The following is an 18,742-nucleotide window of genomic DNA, read 5'->3' on the forward strand; positions in this document are numbered from 1 at the left end:
TGGCCGCAAGTGATGTCACTTGCGACATACATTCGCCGAACCCCAACCGGGTCATGGCTTGAAGAGATCCAGCCAGAGACGGAACTGATATTTCACCAGATGAATACATGTGAAGAATCCCCTTTGCGTTTCCACAGTGAGAGGAAATATGTTAGTGAGAGAAAGCCCCGTGGGAGAAGATGGATTTTGGTCGACATTCTGCAAAATTTCTCATCGATGAAACATTTCATCTCAGTACAGTTTTCTGTTCCCAAAACTAGAATCGGTTATGAACAGAGTAGACTTAACCTTCGCCAAAGTTGTAAAACACAATCGCTTTGTTTCGAAGGAGCGCAAAGGCGAATCGAGTTATTGCACACGCGCACTTCACATAGTAGGCGTTCCCTAACGGAAATGTGCCGATGTATGCTAGAACGGGCTTATAGGATATCGCTAGCTCGTGCTTGGCCCAGCTCACCTCCTTGCTTGTTCTGCCCACTATGACTCATTTGTTCCGATTAGAAACGACAGGTGGTGGTCTATCTTGATTTAGTTATAAAAATCTTTAATTCAGTTTTTGTTAAATTCGTTAGATTTGTTTCGAAGCGGGTTAGGAGAATGAACGTAACAGTTTAAGGAAATAGTTAGGTTTAGCTAAAATGCTAAACATGTCAACTTCTGTCGTTAATTTGACAAAAGCTGAATCCCTTCTAGCTATAATCCCCGAACCGAAGATCCATAATATTTACGATGTGTCCTTCCGTCCCCTCTTCCTTCTATCCTTTCAATACGTTGAAAATATATCCTAAACGTTAGACAGTAAAACATAGCTGGGTGCATAAAAAAATGATCAGACCATGACATAAATAAATCGGTGTTTTGAGAGATTCTACTACACCGTGATGAATTTACACCGTCTCTAGCGCCATCTCGCGGAAAATGACAGTGAGCAGCTAAAGAACGCTTGCTAACTAGCAGAGGCACTTTTGCAGCAGGAACGTTGGGTAAAGTACTTCCGGTAGGTCATGGAATCGCTTGTAGAAGGTACGTTTTGATACTGAACTTTTCAGTTGTGATTTTATTTCCATTTACCACATTACATATTTCGGCCAGAAATAACATACTTTATTTGTTGCTGATAAAACTAAGTACAGCTCCACAACGTGGATATTCGAGAGAGGCCAAGGCAAGAGGAAGCAGTAATCAACCATCTTTATTCTGCTAGCAGCAACCATAACAAGAAAAGAGAGGATTTTAGTGTGGCTGTAGTTTGCAATTTATTGTATGTTTCTTAGCTACTTGTTTAAAAGACCGGATTCATATTTTGGAATATAGCAAGATAAAGCTTGGAAACACGACTCGTTCACCCACGGCACACCTGGTGGTTTATGATTAGTAGACTGGCTATATTATATATTTTTTCATGTTTCCAACAGGTTTACCTTCCCCTAATCCCCCACCGCCAACCCAAGAGGCTAGACCAGCAGCTTCAGATGTAAATAACGACAGCAGTAGTATCACGAATTCGAAGAAGAGGAAAATAAACCGTTCTGAGAGGGAAGACATTGATTCAATATCGTCATCTCCTAAAACCCACAATTCCTCTTCGTCCTCCACTTCGCAACAAATCCAGAAGAAGTTGAGGTTCGAAGATTCCGTAGACTTCATAGGACTGGATGTGAAAATGGCCGAGGAGTCGTCATCTGCATCGTGTTCTTCAAACAAGACCAAAACAGTTTTTTTGGCTGGGGTTGTTGGGCATCATGCAAACGGGCTGACGAAAACTGCAGGCTCCATTACCTTCTCCAGCAGCAAACCTGGAGCTGCAAAGAAACTAGTCATCAAGAACTTTAAAGGTAGTATATTCAAAACATTCAAGTGGTGCGTGCAGTATTCACATTAGTCCCTTCTAGTGAAAGTTTCTACTAAATTTTAGGCAATGTAATTAGCACAATTTATCTGCTTTAGTCTGGCTAATCTAGCTATGCAAGTTTGAAGTGAATATGTGAGTCAGTAAAAATCCACAATGATACACTATTCAAATGCCTGACATGGTGCAGCTCATTTGTCTGAATATTGTTATAGTTAGATATGTTGTCTTAAACTAATTATGCTTTAAATTAACTGTAGTACAGTTGAAAGGACACAACAGAAAATGACCGTTCTCACACGGTTTCCTGCACATTTTCTTCACAGAAAAGCCCAAATTGCCTGAGAACTACACACACGAGACCTGGCAAAAACTAAAGGAGGCGGTCGAGGCCATTCAAAACAGCACTTCAATCAAGTACAATCTTGAGGAACTCTACCAGGTACCAGAAAATTCTGCACCTGCCTCATTTCCTTTCAGAACAGTCCTAGGTCATGTTCGTTCGGCACCAAATGGAAGAAAACAGACTGAAAAAAATAATTGCCTGTTTTCCGTTGCTAAATATTTTATGCTTTGTGCCTGATGAATACGACCCTGTGGTTGTGGTTATTATTATGATTGGCCACAGATGGGAAGTCTTCATCCTCCCTTGTGAGTTTCATGACCTTGGCTTCTTATTCAAGCCCTGTGATTTAGCAGTCGGTAAGCCAAACACAGTCCGAACAAACAATCTCTTTTTTTTCACCATGTCTTTAGGCCAGTATCTTGTGAAAGAGCTTGACAATAATTCACGTGATATGTCTGCACTATTTAATAGCTGTGTTTGGTTATGGGCTTTTTAGATTATATGACGTGAGTGTAGTCTTCTGTAGGGTATTTCATGCATAGATAATCAATGTTTTAGCCCTAAAATGCAATAAACTTGATAGTGCTTATCTTTCTGTTGTTTAGGCTGTCGAGAACCTCTGCTCCCATAAGATCTCTGCCAGGCTCTACAAACAGCTACGGGTGGTTTGTGAAGACCACATCAAGGCACAAATCGATAAATTCAGAGAATATCCTTTTCTGTGTAGAAACAGGTGGTCCTAAAAAGATAACATGTTTAATACACTTCAATATATGTTTAGATGTTGTTCAGTCCTTGATGTAGGCTATTATCATAAGTCAAATTATTTTCTATTTGAACTACAGGAACTCAAGTCATGTCCTTATAAAGTTTGATATTGAATGCATTTTTTTGTTGTTGTAGTTTTACTTTTTTTATATACATTAATTTTGGTTGCTATTTTCTCCCCAATTTCGATCTTGTCTCTTCGCTGCAACTCCCCAACAGGCTCAGGAGTTGAAGGTCAAGTCACGCGCCCTCCGAAACATGACCCTCCTAACTGTGCTTCTTAACACCTGTCTGCTTTACCCAGGAAGCCAGCTGCACCAGTGTGTTGGAGGAAACGCTGTTCAACTGACAACCGAAGTCAGCCTTTTTTTTTAACCTTTTTATTTAACTTGGCAAGTCAGTTAAGAACATTCATATTTACAATGCCGGCCTAACCTGGACAACGTTGTGCCAATTGTGCGCTGCTCTATGGGACTCCTGATCACGGCCGGTTGTGACACCGCCTGGGATCGAACCCGGCTCTGTAGAGACTCCTCAAGCACTGCAATGCAGTGCCTTAGACTGCTGTGCCACTCAGGAGGCCCTTGAATGCATGTCTTTTTAATCATATGTGCTGAGATGACACTGCTGCAGCTTTGTTGTTATGCATATGTACCTGCTACATCCTTGACTCTATGCTCACGGATGTACTGGACAGTACCCTCTTCCTGAAGAAAATAGACAACTGTTGGCAAGATCACTGCAGACAAATGGTATGTCTTTATGACTCTTGTCTTGGACGGGATATCATTTGATAGGTGTTATTCAATGAATTTACAGTGAATATGATTGAGATTATACATGATTTCTTTTCTGAAAATGTTTCTTTTTTGTAAAATATTTTTTTACAGATCATGATTAGAAGTATATTTTTGTTCTTGGACCGCACCTATGTTTTACAAAACTCAATGCTCCCATCAATCTGGTGAGTTGCTCTTCCTCAAATAAACATTCTGTGTAGTAAACATTGATAATGTCATCTCTAGCCATATTATGTCAATAGTCTTTGGTTATGGTTATTATTTATATAACCCCTGTTCTCTTCAGGGACATGGGCCTAGAGTTGTTTAGGTTTTACATAATCAGCGACATGAAGGTCCAGAGCAAGACCATCTACGGCATCCTGCTGCTCATCGAGAGGGAGCGCAGCGGCGAGACCATCGACCGCAGCCTGCTCCGGAGCCTACTGAGCATGCTCTCTGACCTGCAGGTATGGCTCTGCCCCTTCACACAGGGCATGGGGAAAAGTCTACTCAGTGGATATCTTGTTCTATTGGCCTGGTCCAGAATCACCCCGTTGCCCCTCTACCCACTAAGCACTTGTGTAGATCTGAAAGGATTGGAATGGTGGTTTATCCTGGACCATGCAATTGGTTCTTTGGCTCCAATTCATTGTACTACTCCACATTCAATACTCCCATACAGTAATACAAAACACTGCTGTGTCTATGAATTTGTTCTTAATTGACTTGCCTAGGTAAATACAGTGAAATAAATCCAAGTCTGACAAAGCAAGGGGTGTTTGTCCGTTGTTATTTGCAATCAGCAGCGCCTGCGTCTGGATTCGAGTTGATGTGATCTCAGCTCCGCCACTTGAGAAATAGCTTTAATGACACCCAATGTTCTCCCCGCTCCTGACAGATTTATCAGGACTCCTTTGAGCAGCGCTTTCTGGAGGAGACTAATCGGCTGTATGCTGCTGAGGGACAGCGACTGATGCAGGAGAGAGAGGTGATTTATCCCTCCGGGAAGCGCAACACCGCTAACTGTCGGAGTCTGACTAGAGGCAGCTTTTCGATAGTCTGGTCCCATATCTGTTTGTACTGTGTAGCCAAAAATGACACTACTGCCGAACTTGGACAATGATCATAGGAGTTGGTAAGATCTGTTATTGCTCTCTTGCCAACTTCTATGATCTTCACATTACAATTATGTTACTGCACTGTTGGCGCTAGAAACATAGGCATTTCACTCCACCTGCGATAGCTTCTGCAAATCGAAACTTTGATTTTATTTTACTCAAATGTAATGTTTGGCTATACAGCACAAATCGATCTGAGACCAGGTCTGTTTGCATTTTGAGTCTTGTGTCAACTTAGTTACTGTAGTTACTGCTGGTAAAAAAAAAAGATTTGAACTACTTTGTTATTTTGGATTGATGTGATATGTGGGATAATTTTACATATACTAGATGTTTGTTTCACCCTGTAAGGATAGGCTGCTGTTTGGCTTCGTATGCCAAATGACTAATGTCTCTTCAGGTCCCAGAGTATCTCCATCACGTCAACAAACGCTTAGAGGAGGAAGCGGACAGAGTCATCACATATCTAGACCAGAGCACACAGTGAGTATTATTTTACTTGATTGGATTGCTTTTAGAATACAAGGGGTTAGCCTTCCAAAAGCCCATGAGTATTGTGGTCCTCTTTTAAGTTCTACATTTGACTCAATGAATGTTTGATTTCTGCTGCCTTGGCACCGGTCTCAACAGGATCTACCGGTGTACATATAAAGGATGAAAAGAGAGCGATTGACTAATTTCCTCCCTCTTTTTATTTTCTTCAGAAAACCTCTCATTGCCACTGTGGAGAAACAACTACTGGGTGAACATCTCACTTCAACTCTGCAGAAAGGTATATATCAGAAACTACCGACTTGACACACTGGGACATTTATTTGCTTACAATCGTGACAGTTTAACCGTGTAAAAATAGCAATGTTATTGTCATCACATGAGGACATCAAATATATATATATATATATATATATATATATATATATATATTTTAAATCAAAGATGGACTGTTATTGTTTAGTACCATGAACTAAATTGCTTTTTTTCCCATCTCCAGGCTTGAATCACCTGCTAGATGAGAACAGAATCCAGGACTTGTGTCTTCTCTATCAGCTTTTCAGTCGTGTGAGAGGGGGCGTGCTGGTTCTCCTACAGCATTGGATCGAGTACATCAAGGTATGCTTGAAAAGATCAATGGTCTTTAGGTCAGCAATTCCATCACCGACTCAGTCATTTCCTCTTACTAATTAACATTTTGGAGGTGTGGGGACACTTCCTTCCAAGTACAAAACAGTAGAAAATTGGATCATTCATTTGTACAGTATAGTGGGGCTCCTGGGTGGTGCAGCGGTGTAAGGCACTGCAACTCAGTGCTTGATGCGTCACTACAGACACCATAGTTCGATTCCAGGCTGTGTCACAACCGGCCATGATTGGGAGTCCCATAGGGCAGCTCACAATTGGCCCAGCGTCGTCAGGGTTTGGCCGGTGTAGGCAGTCATTGTATATAAGAATTTGTTCTTAACTGACCTGCCTAGTTTAAAAAATAAAATAAAAAGTCGCCCTTGACACCTCTACGAACCTCTCACAGGCCTTTGGAAGTACGATCGTCATTAACCCTGAGAAGGACAAGACCATGGTACAGGAGCTCCTGGACTTCAAGGACAAGGTGGACCACATCATCGACATCTGCTTCATAAAGAACGAGAAGTTTGTCAATGCCATGAAGGAGGCTTTTGAGACCTTCATCAACAAGAGACCAAACAAACCTGCTGAGCTCATAGGTTGGTATTGCATGATGATCATCTTATGAATGTAATCCTGGTTCCATGAAGGAAGGAAACTAGATCTAATGCTATCGCTATGGGAGAAATTGACACTACTACATAAAATGACAGCAACAGAGCTCCCCTTTTTCAACATGTCTTCATTCATAATGTTTGTGTGTTATGCTCCTGTCAGTTGAAAGCTACCTTATAAAACTATTAAGCAAAACTTATTTTCCAGATTTGAACTACAAAAAAATGTAAATTAAACCATACAGATGGTTATATTTTGTAGCAAAACACGTGGATTCAAAGCTTAGGGCGGGTAACAAGGAGGCGACGGACGAGGAGCTGGAGAAGATGTTGGACAAGATCATGATCATCTTCCGATTCATTTATGGTAATGTCGTCCCAACAAATTCAGTTATGGTAATACTAGTCCCAAATATTCAGCCAACCATCTACTTCCAGGTCCTTTTAACTCTCCTATTTGACAGGTCTCTTAGAAGTCTATCTTAGTACTTGAACTTTATATTTCCCTTTTGGATTCTTGAATAGGCAAAGATGTTTTTGAGGCCTTCTACAAGAAAGATCTGGCCAAGAGGTTGCTGGTGGGAAAGAGTGCCTCCGTGGATGCCGAGAAGTCCATGCTGTCGAAACTGAAACATGGTCAGTGTGTTCCCCATCAGACCCGGGTTCAAATAATATACATTTTCTATCAAATGGCTGTGCTTGATTGACTGATCCAATGGAATAGTCCCATAATTGCAACACCATCCCTATCCGTCTGACACTCGAGGCAGGCTCAATCAAACGCTCAAAATAATATAAATATTTCTAATAGTATTGAGCCAAGGTCTGCCCCATACAATCATCCACCGCTGTCTACATCAGATCACACCACTGCCATTAGCTACTACTATAAACGACACGAATACAACTCTTACCAAACAACTATGAGGCATGTGATACTGAATGAGACCAGTAGCTCGTAATCTTGGTCCTTTCTTTAGAATGTGGAGCAGCATTCACCAGCAAGCTGGAAGGCATGTTCAAGGACATGGAGCTTTCCAAGGACATCATGGTGCAGTTCAAACAGGTACGTACGTACACATGCTTCTGGAATAGGGAAGACCTTCAGTAGTGATTTCTCCGTTTTTAGGGCAACGATATCAAATACATTACGCAGTCAGCTATAGATATGTAAAGGGGGGGGAAGCTTGTCGTTGTGGCAGTATTTGGATATCAAAATAACTTTGAAATATTAGCTTATGTATTTTTTTTCTACCTTTTTTTCTCTATTACATGCAGTGTCAAAATATCCCTGGTAACATTGAGCTGACGGTGAACATCCTCACCATGGGATACTGGCCCACCTACATCCCAATGGAGGTCCATCTGCCCGCAGAGGTTACAAATATCGAACCCTTCGGGCTCTTTTGTTTTATGACCTTATATGTAATACATTTGGTTGGTATCCCAGATGTCACCCTGTTCCCTTTATGGTGCTGTACTTTTGACCAGGGCCCATAGGACTCAAAAGTAGTACACTATATTGGGAATTGGTTTATTATAAAAAGCAAAAATTTAGATCGTTTTTTTTTTTATCATTGAAATTACAAAGTCATTTGTGGAATATTAGGTTTCTATATTGTGTAAAATCACTACCTATTGACATGCATTGTATGGAGAATGGTACACTGTTTCTTTAAGAACATCAATTTTGTGAGCAACGACATCTGAAAAAGCTGTCCCTTTTCTCTTTCTTTCTGTGCCCCCAAAAGTTTGGATATGCTGGTAAATTTACCAAGTCTAGCTAATGAGGCAATGTGACTGAATGAGGTGTAAACAAATGCCACATGGTTTATGAATGTAAATTAAGGCCCGTCAGTCAATCCACGATAGGAAGAAAAGAAAAGAAAAAAAATCTGTGAAAAGAAAAAAAATCTGTGCTCGCTTTTTTTCCCCCCTCTAGGGCACTCAGAAACAATGGTACAGCAAAGCCTAATCATAACCACAATTATTATCTAGGTCATATTTTTTTTATAGACCTGTCCTCAGTGTTTACTGTTTAACACTTTTGCCCCTCTTGTCCAGATGGTGCGACTGCAGGAGATTTTCAAGACGTTTTACCTGGGCAAGCACAGCGGCAGGAAGCTACAGTGGCAGTCGACGTTAGGCCATTGTGTTTTAAAAGCTGAATTTAAAGAGGTAGCTACCCATCTTTTGAATGATGTTTAACTCATTTACACTGAACAAAACTATAAATCCAACATACAACAACTTCAAAGATTTTACTGAGTTACAGTTCACATAAGGAAATGTGACTGTGAATACAAATATGCATCTGTTGGTCACAGAGACCTTAAGAAAAAGGTAAGGGCGTGGATCAGAAAACCGGTCAGAATCTGGTGTGACCACTATTTGCCTCATGAAGCGCGACACATCTCTTCCGCATAGAGTTGATCAGGCTGGTTGTGGCCTATGGAATATTGTCCCACTCCTCTTCAATGGCTGTGCGAAGTTGCTGGATATTGGCGGGAACTGGAACACGCTGTCATACACGTTGATCCAGAGCATCCCAAACATGCTCAATCGGTAACATGTCTGGTGAGTATGCAGGCCATGGAAGAACTGGGACATTTTCAGCCTCCAGGAATTGTGTACAGATCCTTGCGACATGGGGCCGTGGTGCATTATCATGCTGAAACATGAAGTGATGTCAGCGGATGAATGGCATGACAATGGGCCTCAGGATCTTGTCATGGTATTTCTGTGCATTCAAATTGCCATCGATAAAATGTAATTGTGTTTGTTGTCCGTAGCTTATGCCCGCCCATACCATAACCACAAAGCCGCCATGGTTCACAACGTTCAGCAAACCACTCGCCAACCTAACGCCACACACGTTATCCTCCATCTGCCTAGTACTGTTGAAACCGGGATTCATCTGTGAAGAGCACACTTCTCCAACGTGCCACTGGCCATCAAAGGTGAGCATTTGCCCACTGAAGTCTGTTACGATGCCGAACTGCAGTCAGGTCAAGACCCTGGTGAGGACAACGAGCTGAGCTTTCCTGAGACTGTTTCTGACAGTTTGTGTAGAAATTATTTGGTTGTGCAAACACATGGTTTCATCAGCTGTCCAGGTGGCTGGTCTCAGACAATCCCGCAGGTAAAAAGCTGGATGTGGAGGTCCTGGGCAGGCGTGGTTACACATTCCGAATGGTTGGACGTACTGCCAAATTCTCTAAAACGACATTGGAGACAGCTTATGGTAGAGAAAAGAACATTAGGTTATCTGCAAACAGTTCCGGTGGACATTCCTGCAGTCAGCATGCCAATTGCCTGCTCCTTCATCTCACATCTGTGGCATTGTGTGACACAACTGCACATTTTAGTGGACTTTTATTGCCCTCGGCACAAGGTGCACCTATGTAATGAGCATGCCGTTTAATCAGCTTCTTGATATGCCACAACTGTCAGCTGGATGGATAATCTTTGCAAAGGAGAAATGCTCACTAACGGATGTAAACAAATTTGCACAAGATGTTAGCGAAATAAGAACATTTTATTTCAGCTCATGAGACATGGGACCAACACTCTACATATTGCCTTTGTTTTTGTTCAGTGTAATATATTTAGGCAGAATTTTTAATTTTTAAAACTTTTCGTATCCCTGTTTTTTTTTTTTTTCCCAAATAGGGCAAAAAAGAGCTTCAGGTTTCCCTGTTTCAGACGCTAGTGCTGCTCATGTTCAACGAAGGAGAGGAATTCACCTTGGAGGAGATCAAGCTAGCTACAGGAATAGGTTTGTATGATCACAATGTAGCACGTTCTGCTGAATGTCTCAGTCATCACACAAATCATAATGAATCAAATAGAGCAGCCATCTTGAAGTTGATACATTTATTTTCAGAGATTTTGCTTAAACAGTTCAATCGATATCATCTTTTGTTTTGATGTGAGAACCACAATCTTTTGCCTAGTCCTTTTGGATTGAGTTTGTGTTGACCTAAAGTGGGATGTGCGTGCGTATGTACAGTGCCAATAGAAAGTATTCACACCCCTTGACTTTAAAAAATACATTTTTTGTTACAGCCTGAATTTAAAATGGATTGAATTGAGATTTTTCTGTCGCTGGCCTACACACAATACCCCATAATGTCAAAATTGAATTATTTTTTGAAATTCTTACAAATTTAATTTAAAATGAAAAGCTGAAATGTCTAGCGTCAATAAGTATTCAACCTCTTTATGGCATGCCTAAATATGTTCAGGAGTAAAAATGTGCTTAACAAGTCACATAAGTTGCATGGTCTGTCTGTGTGAAATAAGTGTTTAACATGATTTTTGAATGACAACCTGATCTCTGTAGCCCACACTTACAATTATCTGTAAGATCACTCAATTGAGCAGTGAATTTCAAACACCGATTCAACCACAAATACAAGGGTTTTCCAATGACTCACAAAGAAGGGCACCTATTGGTAGATGGGTAAAAATGTATTTAAAAAAAGCAGATTTAATTATCTTGTTGAGTATGGTGAAGTTATACATTACACTTTGGAGGGTGTATCTATACACCCGCTCACTACAAAGATGCAGGTGTCTTTCCTAACTTAGTTGCCAGAGAAGAAGGAAACTGCTCAGAGATTTCACCATGAGGCAAATGGTGACTTTAAAACATTTGGAGTTTAATGGCTGTCATAGTAGTAAAACTGAGGATGGATCAACAACATTGTAGTTATTCCACAATACTACCCTAAAACACACAGTGAAAAGAAGGAAGCCTGTACAGAATACAAATCACAAAACACGCACCCTGTTTGTAACAGGGCACGAAAGTAATACTGCTAACAAAAAATTGGCAAAGCAAATAACTTTTTGTCCTGAATACAGTCTTATGTTTGGTGCAAATCCAATACAACACATTACTGAATATCACTCTTCATATTTTCAAGCATAGTGGTGGCTGCATCATGTTATGGGTATGCTTGTAATCGTTAAGGGCTGGGGAGTTGATTTTCTTTAGGATAAAAAGGAAATGGATTGGAGCTAAGCACAGTCAAAATCCTAGCGGAAAACCTGGTTGTCTGCTTTCCACTAGACATTGGGAGATGAATTTACCTTTCAGCAGAACAATAACCTAAAACACAAGGCCAAATCTACACTGGAGTTGCTTACCAAGAAGAAAGTAAGTGTTCCTGAGCTCGCCAAGTTATTATTTTGACTTAAATCTACTTGAAAATCTATGGCAGACCTGAAGATGGTCAACAACCAATTTGACAGAGCTTGAAGAATTGTGCAAATATTGCACAATCCAGAAAGACTAACAGCTGTAATTGCTGCCAAAGGTGCTTCTACAAAGTATTGACTCAGAAGAGTGAATACTTATGTAAATGAGAGATTTCTGTATTTCATTTTCAGTAAATATGCTAAAATATCTAAACACGTTTTCACATTATCATTATGGGGTATTGTAATCCATTTTGAATTTGGGCTGTAACACAACCAAATGTGGAATAAGTCAACGGTATGAATACTTTCTGAAGGCACTGTGTGTATGTGCAGAGGATGGCGAGCTGCGACGGACCCTGCAGTCGTTGGCGTGTGGCAAGGCACGGGTCATCCACAAAGTCCCCAAGAGCAAAGATGTGGAGGACGGAGACAAGTTCTCCTGCAACGATGACTTCAAACACAAACTCTTCAGGATCAAGATCAACCAGATCCAGATGAAAGAAACGGTAAATTCGCTCACTCACAGCAGGGTTGTGTTCGTTAGGATAATTGTTTTTTTAAAGGTTTTTGTTGGACTGCAGTTTTTTTTTGGTTGGACAGGTTCAGGTAGCCCCTGCCTGTTCCAGTTTTGGTGCATTTCAAATAGGAATATAATTGCTAGTCTAGTTGTAGCGCTGCTGGTACAGAGCTAGCCAATGCCCCCTAGAGGCAGGTGTTCAAATACCAAGTCTGTCATATATATGTTTCCACTTCATCAGTCTCCTCCAATAGTTAGGTTTCCTTTCAATTGGCAACAGGTTTTCATGCAAATATTCTAATATCCACATAAATAACATTTTCCCACCAGAGATGTGTTACCATCAAATTGAGTCGTTGTGGGTAAGTCTGTGCGTGATGACGTAGTGCACGTAAAAATAACTTTGGCCGTCAGTCAAGCTGTGTTTCCTCCACATTGGTGTGGCTGACTTCCGCGTTAAGTGAGCAGTGTGATAAGAAGTAGGGCGGCCATGCGGGTTATGTTTCGGGGGGGCCCTTGTCGTGATAAAAATAAAAAAATGTATCCAACATTTTACTCGCATAAGAAGGTTGGATGGAAACCTGGTACTGGTTTATTTTTAACGTCTATAAATCAGGGGGAAAAAACTAGGGAAAAGTGAACATTAGCCACTTATTAATTTGGTGAATTGTCCTTGGTAGGTGGAAGAGCAAGCCAGCACCACGGAACGAGTCTACCAGGACCGGCAGTATCAGATCGACGCCGCCATCGTCCGGATCATGAAGATGAGGAAAACTCTGAGCCATAATCTCTTGGTGTCGGAAGTGTACAACCAGCTCAAGTTCCCCGTAAAGGTGAGTAAACGGAGAACAAACATGTTTGAAACACACGACCTTGTGTGCAGGAAGATAACTATTCACTCGGGTGAGGTTCCCAAACGCTTTGTTGCTAATGTGGTATTTTATTTCTCTTGATGGCCCAAACTGACTGTCCAACATACAGTGTGTTCGGAAAGTATTCAGACCCTTTGGCTTTTTCCACATTTTGTTAGGTTACAGCCTTATTCTAAAATTGATTAAATAAAAACAATTAATCAATCTACACACAATACACCACAATGACAAAGTGTAAAAACGTATTTTATTTTTTTGCAAATGTATAATAAATAACATCTTATTTACATAAGTATTCAAACCCTTTGCTATGAGACTTGAAATTAAGCTCGGGTGCATCCTGTTTCCATTGATCATCCTTGAGATGTTTCTACAACTTGATTGGTCCACCTGTGATTAATTCAATTGATTGGACATGATTTGGAAAGGCACACACCTGTCTCTCTAATGTGCAACAGTTGGCAGTGCATGTCAGAGCAAAAACCAAGCCACAAGGTCGAAGGAATTGTCCATAGAGCTCAGAGACAGGATTGTATCGAGGCACAGATCTGGGTACGGGTAGCAAAAAAATTCTGCAGCATTGAAGGTCTCCAAGAATGCGGTGGCCTCCATCATTCTTAAATGGAAGAAGATTTGAACCACCAACACTCTTCCTAAAGCTGGCTGCCCAGCCTAACTAAGCAATCGGAGGAGAAGGGCCTTAGTCGGAGTGGTGACCAAGAACCCAATGGTCACTCTGACATAGCTCCAGAGTCTTCTGTGAAGATGGGAGAGCCTTCCAGAAGGACAACCATTTCTGCAGAACTCCACCCATTAAGCATTTATGGTAGAATGGCCAGATGGAAGCCACTCCTCAGTAAAAGGCACATGACAGCCTGCTTGGAGTTTGCCAAAATGCACCTAAAGGACTCTGACCATGAGAAACAAGATTCTATGGTCTGATGAAAACAAGATTGAACACTCTGGCCTGAATGCCAAGCGTCACGTCAGGAGGAAACCTGGCACCATCCCTACGGTGCAGTATGGTGGTGGCAGCATCATACTGTGTGAATGTTTTTCAGCGGCAGGGACTTGGAGACTAGTCAGGATTGAGGGAAAGATGAACGGAGCAAAGTACAGAGATCCTTGATGAAAACCTGCTCAAGACCTCAGACTGGGGCACAGGTTCACCTTCCAACAGGACAATGACCCTAAGCACACAGTCAAGACAATGCATGTGTGGCTTCTGGATGAGTCCTTGATTGGCCCAGCCAGAGCTCTGCAGCGACACTCCCCATCCTACCTGACAGAGCAAGAGGATTAGCAGAGAAGAATGAGAGAACTCCCCAAATACAGGTGTGCCAAGCTTGTAGCGTCATACCCAAGAAGACTCAAGGCTGTAATCACTGCCAAGGGTGCTTCAGTGAAAATCTGAGTAGAGGGTTATGTAATTGTTTGGAGGATATATTGGCACGGGTGTTTCGTCTCGGAGCGCAAACCGCGCCAATATATCCTCCAAACACCGGCTTCGAGGGCTTTATCACTTTTATTAAATGGGTTACCAACATATTGAAATAATGATTAATGAAAATATATCAATGTTATTTTGATGAATTTATTCATACTGTTTCATCCTTCCACGACATATAGTCCCAATGCAAATCTAGGGTTGCTACTCAAGCCAGCAGTTTGTTCATTGTATCGGTTAGGTTGCCATAGTCGTGAAGCCTTGAGTTCTATATCTGTGGATGCGACCCAGTTGTTCGTTGTAAATGTTCCGTTGCCAGAATAATAGCATATAGTTGCTGCTTTTGTGTTTTGACTAGTTTTATATTGACATTTCTTTGTCATAAAAATCATGCTAATTCATGATTTCGGCTGGCTGAGAAGAGCTGCCTGCCTGTCTCTCATTCCTACTCCCGACCAGTTCATTACTATGGAACAGCTGGAGATCAAATTTCAATATTGAAACAATGTTGCAAATATCGGAAAGACAGCAAGGTTTATACAAATCTCTGCTGTTGAAGTCCAAAAGAAATGGGAGATGATGTCTAGATGCTTCTTACAGTGGAGATCAAGTTTATAAATTACCTAGCTGGGCTGATGAGACAGTGGATTGCTGAATAGGCATTTCAACGTCATAGACTTAGCCGGCGGTAACTTGTGGAATAGACATCAGCTGGAAGACTGTTTTAATCAATCAGCATCCAGGATTAGACCCATCCGTTGTATTAAGATGCATGGAAACTGTACAAGCACTTCATAGTGGACTGTTACTTTGAGGTTTCATGTTTTTCTGTTTGCTAACACTCATCTTCTCAACAGCCTGCTGACCTAAAGAAGAGAATAGAGTCTCTCATTGACAGAGATTACATGGAGCGCGACAAGGAGAACCCCAACCAATACAACTATGTGGCTTAAAGAGCGAGGGATGAAGAGGAGGAGGGGGGGGGGAGCAGGTGGTCTAGTCAGGCTGAAGTCTTGTCTGAGCACTCGGTACCTTGGATGTCAGCGTTACCCTCTTCAACCCAGCGACCGACAACTGAATGGATACTGCTCTGTGGGACTTTGTCGGGCCTGTTTTCCTGTGGACTGCATGCCCATTAAAACAAGAATATCGTCCATTCTTTTCTCAGTGCTGCTCAGTGAGAATTGGACTTAGCTACCTTGGACAAGAAGAAAAACAGACCAACCAATGTTGTTCAGTGTTTTTTTTTTTTTTTTTTTTTTTTTTTTAACAGAGGGGGAAAATAAGTTTCTTTTCAAACGTAGATCTTTGTCCATCGGTGTTCTGCGCCTTGTTTTTTTAAGTCACTACTTTTTACTTTTAATTCACTCTGTACTATCCCATGCGCAAATGTTCAAATGCATATCATTACTCTTACCATACTACACTTGGAAGAGAGCGAAACAAATAAACTGAAGCTTGTCTCAATGTTGCATGTGAGACCCATGGATAAACATTCACATTGGGATTTTCTTTTTCTGTGGTGGATTTGAGTGTCAGATGTGGGCACCTGCAGCCAAGTCATACGATTCTCCATAGCTATTAGTCTCAAACTACTCCTGTTCATCAACAGCAATCAATGAGACGATTAAGTAGCTAGGCGATATTATGAGGAATTGACAGTACGTGCCAAAAATTGAGCACTTTTCTTATAGGGGTTGTAAATGCTGCTAACCAAACACTAACTTTTACAAGTTGTATGCATTTAGTTTTCCGTTTCACTTTTGCCCTGATTGTTTCAATGTTTGCTTTTTGTATATACAAGACTTTAACAAATGCATTGACATTTTAAGTGCAAACAAACTTCGACAGTCACCTCGCCTTTAGGTCTTGTTCTTAACTCCTAGAGATGATCTACTACTAAAAGCACAGTGACATCAGTCCCTGTTACCCCTCATGTTTCCAAGTATAATATCTCAATTTACAAGCATTCTATTCTTTGTAAGTCCTCTCTGTAGGGCTTATGGCAGGCCTTGCGTTTGGGCATTAATGGAGTTGTTTGAAATCTCAACAGATAAAAATACTTTGTTGTTTGAGAAATCATGCTTGACTGGACTTTGCCATGTGTCTGAATAAATTGTTTGTTTTCTTGCTTCAGATTAAAGTAATTGTCAGTGTTTCTATGTTGCTCCCCCCCCCCCCCCCCCCCCCCCCCCCCCCCATCTATTCATTTTCCTAGACATTCTTGCAGTTTCTCTTAATGCAAGGCAAAGTTGACATCCTAATAATGAGAGGATGATATGTCTTGAAGAATCAATAATTATGATTTCTCATCGGGACAGATTTGTCTTGTTTAAATACCATAGAAGATTATCAGAATTTTAACACTCCTATTATCAGAGGTACAACAAATGTTCCCCCCCTTTCTTTCACTAACCTCAAAGGCTTATTTATATATTTCCCCAAGAGTGAGAGAGAGTTTTGCATGCAATATATAATATTGGGTTACCAGCTAGAAATATTTTTTATAAAAAGTACAAGACTAGTGTCCAGCTGAAGCTGACAAGCAACAGGTAACGCAATTAGCCGGGAGGCTAATCGGCAGACAGACACAGACGAGACAACTAAGCCTCGCACTGTAAACAGGTTGGCCCAGCCCGTTCACCCTTATTCGTAGCATGCTGTCGACCTGTAAGAAAAAAGCTTAACAGACGACAAAACACTGCAGAGCGCTCCTGGGAGGAGCAAGCTTCGCCCAGTTGGAGTATACTCTACACACTCAACGAAAAACACATATGGAGTCTTCTTCATAGGCGATGTTGTTGCCGGTGATGTCTGGTGAGGACCTGACTTACAACAGGCCTACAAGCCCTCAGTCCAGCCTCTCTCAGCCTATTGCGGACAGTCTGAGCACTGATGGGGGGGATTGTACATTCCTGGTGTAACTCGGGCAGTTGTTGAGATCCTGTACCTGTCCCGCAGGTGTGATGTTCGGATGTACCGATCCTGTGCAGGTGTTGTTAAACATGGTCTTCCACTGTGAAGATGATCAGCTGTCCGTCCTGTTTCCCTGTAGCGCTGTCTTAGGCTTCTCACAGTACGGACATTGCAATTTATTGCCCTGGCCACATCTGCAGTCCTCATGCCTAAGGCACATTCACACAGATGAGCAGGGACCCTGGACATCTTTCTTTTGGTGTTTTTCAGAGTCGGTAGAAAGGCCTCTTTAGTGTCCTAACTGTGACCTTAAGTGCCTACCGTCTGTAAGCTGTTAGTGTCTTAACAACAGTTCCACAGGTGCATGTTCATTAATTGTTTATGGTTCATTTGAACAAGCATGGGAAACAGTGTTTAAATGAACAATGAACAATGAAGATCTGTGAAGTTATTTGGATTTTTACGAATTATCTTTGAGAGACAGGGTCCTGAAAAAGGTATGATTCTTTGCTTGATGAGTTGATATTCAGTACCTGTCAAAAGTTTGGAAACACCTACTCATTCAAGCGTTTTTCTTTATTTTTACTATTTTCTACATTGTAGAATAATAGTGAAGACATTAACACTATGATATAACACATATGGAATCATGTAGTAACCAAAAAAGTGTTAAACGAATCAAAATATATTTTAGATTCTTCAAAGTAGCCACCCTTTGCCTTGATGACTGCTTTGCACACTCTTGGCATTCTCTCAACCAGCTTCACCTGGAATGCTTTTCCATCAGTCTTGAAGGAGTTCCTACATATGCTGAGCACTTGTTGGCTGCTTTTCCTTCACTCTGCGGTCCAACTCATCCCAAACCATCTCAATTGGGTTGAGGTCGGGTGACTGGAGTCCAGGTCTTCTGATGCAGGACTCCATCACTCTCCTTCTTGGTCAAATAGCCCTTACACAGCCTGGAGGTGTGTTGGGTCATTGTCCTGTTGAAAAACAAATGATTATCCTACCAAGCGCAAACAAGATGGGATGGCGTATCCCTGCCGAATGCTGTGGTAGCCATGCTGGTTAAGTGTGCCTTGAATTCTATATAAATCACTGACGGTGTCACCAGCAAACCACCTCCACACCATCACTACTCCTCCTCCATCATTCACGGTGAGAACCACCCATGCAGAGATAATTC

The 18,742-nt window shown here is 41.5% G+C and overlaps 1 protein-coding gene across 1 annotated transcript; it reads left to right on the forward strand.

Moving 5' to 3' along the window:
- The first annotated feature begins 436 nt into the window (after positions 1-436).
- LOC139391230 (cullin-4B-like) lies at positions 437-16,783 on the forward strand. Its single transcript, XM_071138867.1, has 21 exons — positions 437-1,023; positions 1,416-1,835; positions 2,176-2,291; positions 2,801-2,904; positions 3,646-3,715; positions 3,854-3,927; positions 4,050-4,212; positions 4,644-4,733; positions 5,264-5,346; positions 5,568-5,635; positions 5,855-5,973; positions 6,389-6,581; positions 6,859-6,963; positions 7,122-7,232; positions 7,577-7,662; positions 7,875-7,973; positions 8,661-8,774; positions 10,269-10,374; positions 12,138-12,310; positions 13,002-13,154; positions 15,498-16,783. Exons 1-21 carry the CDS (start codon positions 1,005-1,007, stop codon positions 15,591-15,593), a joined length of 2,562 nt encoding a protein of 853 aa, XP_070994968.1. The 5' UTR covers positions 437-1,004; the 3' UTR covers positions 15,594-16,783.
- The last annotated feature ends 1,959 nt before the right edge of the window (positions 16,784-18,742 follow it).

Source organism: Oncorhynchus clarkii, chromosome 31, assembly GCF_045791955.1.
Source record: "Oncorhynchus clarkii lewisi isolate Uvic-CL-2024 chromosome 31, UVic_Ocla_1.0, whole genome shotgun sequence".
NCBI classification, from domain to species: Eukaryota; Metazoa; Chordata; class Actinopteri; order Salmoniformes; family Salmonidae; genus Oncorhynchus; species Oncorhynchus clarkii.

Coding starts and splice junctions, on each gene's coding strand:
- LOC139391230 (XM_071138867.1), top strand. Junction 7,663..7,874: donor TCATGGTGCAGTTCAAACAG/GTACGTACGTAC, acceptor TATTACATGCAG/TGTCAAAATATCCCTGGTAA. Junction 7,974..8,660: donor AGGTCCATCTGCCCGCAGAG/GTTACAAATATC, acceptor CCTCTTGTCCAG/ATGGTGCGACTGCAGGAGAT.